The sequence below is a fragment of the Babylonia areolata genome, chromosome 22 (assembly GCF_041734735.1).
Source record: "Babylonia areolata isolate BAREFJ2019XMU chromosome 22, ASM4173473v1, whole genome shotgun sequence".
Taxonomy (NCBI): Eukaryota; Metazoa; Mollusca; class Gastropoda; order Neogastropoda; family Buccinidae; genus Babylonia; species Babylonia areolata.
The window spans coordinates 822,294-827,700 of NC_134897.1; the positions used below are offsets into that span (position 1 = coordinate 822,294).

At 44.6% G+C, this 5,407-nt stretch overlaps 1 protein-coding gene across 3 annotated transcripts in view; it reads right to left on the minus strand.

Moving 5' to 3' along the window:
- Positions 1–4,752: 4,752 nt before the first annotated feature.
- LOC143296959 (aldehyde dehydrogenase, mitochondrial-like) overlaps positions 4,753–5,407 on the minus strand; it is a 72,537-nt gene continuing 71,882 nt past the window's right edge. For all 3 annotated transcript variants that reach the window (XM_076609018.1, XM_076609017.1, XM_076609016.1), the window contains exon 16: positions 4,753–4,915. In XM_076609018.1, coding sequence (XP_076465133.1) covers positions 4,883–4,915 — 33 coding nt within the window. In that variant the 3' untranslated portion in view covers positions 4,753–4,882. The remainder of the gene's footprint in view (positions 4,916–5,407) is intronic.

Genomic DNA, 5,407 nt, shown 5'->3' on the forward strand with positions numbered 1-5,407 from the left:
GGTCCTCAAAGTCACAGGTCCTCACAGTCACAGTTGTTCAGGTCCCTACAGTAACAGGTCCTCACAGTCAGTTGTTCAGGTCCTCAAAGTCACAGGTCCTTACAGTCGCAGTTGTTCAGGTCCTTACAGTCACAGGTCCTCACAGTCACAGTTGTTCAGGTCCTTACAGTCGCAGTTGTTCAGGTCCTTACAGTCACAGGTCCCTACAGTCACAGTTGTTCAGGTCCTTACAGTCACAGGTCATCACAGTCACAGTTCCTTACAGTCACAGTTTTTCAGGTCCTTACAGTCACAGGTGCACACAGTCACAGTTGTTCAGGTCCTTCGGGTCACAGGCAACTACCTGTGCCCACCCTGACACAGAGGTCCAGAGTTGTGAGGCTGATGTTCTTTCCGACAGCAGCCTGGGCGGGCAGAACATCTGGCTGTGTGTATGTCACGCTTTGTGCCCATGTGTGTGTGCTTTTCCATTGTGTGTGTGTGTGCTTTTCCATTGTGTGTGTGTGTGCTTTTCCATTGTGTGTGTGTGTGCTTTTCCATTGTGTGTGTGTGCTTTTCCATTGTGTGTGTGTGTGTGCTTTTCCATTGTGTGTGTGTGTGCTTTTCCATTGTGTGTGTGTGCTTTTCCATTGTGTGTGTGTGTGCTTTTCCATTGTGTGTGTGTGTGTGTGTGCTTTTCCATTGTGTGTGTGTGCTTTTCCATTGTGTGTGTGTGCTTTTCCATTGTGTGTGTGTGTGCTTTTCCATTGTGTGTGTGTGCTTTTCCATTGTGTGTGTGTGTGCTTTTCCATTGTGTGTGTGTGTGCTTTTCCATTGTGTGTGTGTGCTTTTCCATTGTGTGTGTGTGTGCTTTTCCATTGTGTGTGTGTGTGTGTGTGCTTTTCCATTGTGTGTGTGTGTGCTTTTCCATTGTATGTGTGTGTGCTTTTCCATTGTATGTGTGTGTGTGCTTTTCCATTGTGTGTGTGTGTGTGTGCTTTTCCATTGTGTGTGTGTGTGCTTTTCCATTGTGTGTGTGTGTGCTTTTCCATTGTATGTGTGTGTGCTTTTCCATTGTATGTGTGTGTGTGCTTTTCCATTGTATGTGTGTGTGCTTTTCCATTGTGTGTGTGTGTGCTTTTCCATTGTATGTGTGTGTGCTTTTCCATTGTGTGTGTGTGCTTTTCCATTGTGTGTGTGTGTGTGTGCTTTCCCATTGTATGTGTGTGTGCTTTTCCATTGTATGTGTGTGTGCTTTTCCATTGTGTGTGTGTGCTTTTCCATTGTGTGTGTGTGCTTTTCCATTGTGTGTGTGTGTGCTTTCCCATTGTGTGTGTGTGCTTTTCCATTGTGTGTGTGTGTGTGTGCTTTTCCATTGTGTGTGTGTGCTTTTCCATTGTGTGTGTGTGTGTGTGCTTTCCCATTGTGTGTGTGTGTGTGTGTGCTTTTCCATTGTGTGTGTGCTTTTCCATTGTGTGTGTGTGTGTGTGTGTGTGCTTTTCCATTGTGTGTGTGTGTGTGTGTGTGTGCTTTTCCATTGTGTGTGCTTTTCCGTTGTGTGTGCTTTTCCATTGCGCAAGGACCCAGATGAAAATACCGGGGTCAGTGTTCTTTAAAATAGATTTCCACTTCTATGACTTTATGTCTGGCACACGCTGTCACCGTCATCCCCCTCACACACACACACAAACACACAGAGGACACACAAACACACACACACACACACCGCACCACTTCCTGCTCACTGACCCCTAAACGCCCCTGCAGGGTGAAGGTCACACAGCGACCTCATTGTCCACTGCGGGCTTTCCGGAGCGCGGACCAGTTTAGAGCGGGGCAGAAGTGAATAGGGACGTGACTTCCTGCGCCGTTGGTGCGACGCGCACCTGCAGGCCCGGATGTCAGGGGAGATCACTGCTGGGGCTGGCACATGCTTCGGGACAATGGGGTGTTGTGTGCCGGGAAGGCCCACACACTGACATGTATGTGTGTAGGTCAATGTCGGGGGCAGACCAGGCAGGGCTAAAGTCAGGCTTCTCTTCAGAGGCCACTTCCATTGGGGCTGGCTGTTCCAGGCTGATAGGACTTGGTACTCAGCACAAGTGGGCCAAGATGATAAGCCGGGCTTTCGCAAACATGCGCAAATTCTCTCTCGGCTCTCTGTACACACACAGACACACACACACTGACACACACTCATGCGCACACATAGGGAGAGCAAGAAAGAAAACCTAAAGAAGATGGAAGAATAGCATCCACAAGAGAGACATTTTCTCGCTGACAGAAAAAATAATGTAATAATAGGACATTGAAAAAGAACGTGTTCATCCGATTTCGCTTCGGAACTAGCGCACGTTACTTATTATTATTATTTATTATTATTATTATTATTTCTTTTTTTCAAGCTTGAGGTATGTTTTGGGTATTGTGGAATTTCCTATTTCACTTTAACGTGATCCGTAGAGACCGAGAAAGAGAGAGAGAGAGAGAGAGAGAGAGAGAGAGAGAGAGAGAGAGAAGTCCATTCCGAATAAAGAACCCTTAACTATACAGCTCTCTGATCCTTTTTTTTTTCTTTATTGCACACTGTTTGGCTAACAATGCAAACTGAAATAAAAACTTCAGACACATAGATGTTACAGGATTCAAAGAGACCAAATATAATCATACTGTCACATCCAATAACATAGTACATGTCGAAGGACATTTAACATTAAAAAAAAAACAACAACCTAATCAAGGAGAAGTTGAGAATGATAAACCCACAGCCGCAACGCTGGGAGGAACATCGTGAGAGTTGTTCAAGTTTTCCATTGTGATTTTTACCATGCCAACACAACACTATGGGAAATTAAAAAATATATCAACAGTGGGTGTAAAATATGCCACACACCATAGGCGTTTTAAAACTATGGGAAATAACGATTATCAGTGTATTCCATCTGGTTCTAGTAGAGTCAATATAAACAACGATTATCAGTGTATTCCATCTGGTTCTAGTAGAGTCAATATAAATAACGATTATCAGTGTATTCCATCTGGTTCTTGTAGAGTCAATATAAATAACGATTATCAGAGTATTCCATCTGGTTCCAGTAGAGTCAATAAAAATAACGATTATCAGTATATTCCATCTGGTTCTAGTAGTCAATATAAATAACGACTATCAGTGTATTCCATCTGGTTCTAGTAGAGTCAATATAAATAACGATTATCAGTGTATTCCATCTGGTTCTAGTAGAGTCAATATAAATAACGATTATCAGTGTATTCCATCTGGTTCTGGTAGAGTCAATATAAATAACGATTATCAGTGTATTCCGTCTGGTTCTAGAAGAGTCATTATAAATAACGATTATCAGTGTATTCCATCTGGTTCTAGTAGAGTCAATATAAATAACGATTATCAGTGTATTCCATCTGGTTCTAGTAGAGTCAATATAAATAACGATTATCAGTGTATTCCATCTGGTTCTAGTAGAGTCAATATAAACAACGATTATCAGTGTATTCCATCTGGTTCTAGTAGAGTCAATATAAATAACGATTATCAGTATATTCCATCTGGTTCTAGTAGTCAATATAAATAACGATTATCAGTGTATTCCATCTGGTTCTAGTAGAGTCAATATAAATAACGATTATCAGTGTATTCCATCTGGTTCTAGTAGAGTCAATATAAATAACGATTATCAGTGTATTCCATCTGGTTCTAGTAGAGTCAATATAAATAACGATTATCAGTGTATTCCATCTGGTTCTAGTTGGGTCAATATAAACAACGATTATCAGTGTATTCCATCTGGTTCTAGTAGAGTCAATATAAATAACGATTATCAGTGTATTCCATCTGGTTCTAGTAGAGTCCACAATCGGCCAGAACGCAACAAAAATCTGTCACAGTTCCACTACAGTGTGTCAAATGATAAGCTGATTTCAAACGCTGAGTTCCTCCTTACGTTTTGCAGAAGGAAAGAAAGAAAGAAAAAAAAAATGAACAACAGGAATTGGAGTCAACACTCGATATTGTCTTGTAATAAGATATCATTCAAGTAACAGTGCAGGTGCATGGTGCAGGATCATGGTGCAGGATCATGGTGCAGGATTGTGGTGCAGGATCGTGATGCAGGATCGTGGTGCAGGATCATGGTACAGGATCATGGTGCAGGATCGTGGTGCAGGATCATGGTGCAGGATCATGATGCAGGATCATGATGCAGGATCATGATGCAGGATCGTGGTGCAGGATCGTGATGCAGGATCGTGTTGTAGGATCGTGGTGCAGGATCATGGTGCAGGATCATGGTGCAGGATCGTGGTGCAGGATCATGGTGCAGGATCGTGATGTAGGATCATGATGCAGGATCATGGTGCAGGATCGTGATGCAGGATCGTGATGCAGGATCATGGTGCAGGATCATGGTGCAGGATCATGGTGCAGGATCGTGATGCAGGATCGTGGTGCAGGATCGTGATGCAGGATCATGGTGCAGGATCATGGTACAGGATCGTGGTGCAGGATCATGGTGCAGGATCGTGGTACAGGATCATGGTACAGGATCGTGATGCAGGATCATGGTGCAGGATCGTGATGCAGGATCATGGTGCAGGATCGTGGTGCAGGATCATGGTGCAGGATCATGGTGCAGGATCATGGTGCAGGATCGTGATGCAGGATCGTGGTGCAGGATCATGATGCAGGATCATGATGCAGGATCGTGGTGCAGGATCGTGGTGCAGGATCATGGTACAGGATCGTGATGCAGGCGCGTGGTGCAGGATCGTGGTACAGGATCATGGTACAGGATCATGGTGTGGTGTGCAGTGCGGGTCAGCGGGGGGAGGGAGGAGGGGGGAGGGGCGAGGGAGGAGGGAGGGTGGCACGTCCACAAGGCTGCAGACCTCAGGAGTTTTTGGCTGGAATCTTGATCACCACCTGCACACACACACACACACACACACACACACACACACACACACACACACACACACCACACACACAACACACACAACACAACACACACACACACAACACAACACACACACACACACACAACACACACACACAGTGTCACGTTACTCACACTGTGTCACGCTGTGTGATGTTACTCACCCTGTGATTCCTTACTCTCATCGTGTTCCATTATTCACGTGTCACCTTACTCATTGTGTCACCTTACTGACGGTGCATCGCCTTACTGACGGTGTGTCACCTTACTCACGGTGTGTCACCTTACTCACGATGTTTCAGTTTACTCACGGTGTGTCACTTTACTCACGATGTGTCACCTTACTCACGATGTGTCACCTTACTCACGATGTGTCACCTTACTCACGGTGTGTCACGTTACTCACGATGTGTCAATTTACTCACGATGTGTCAATTTACTCACGGTGTGTCACCTTACTCACGATGTGTCAACTTACT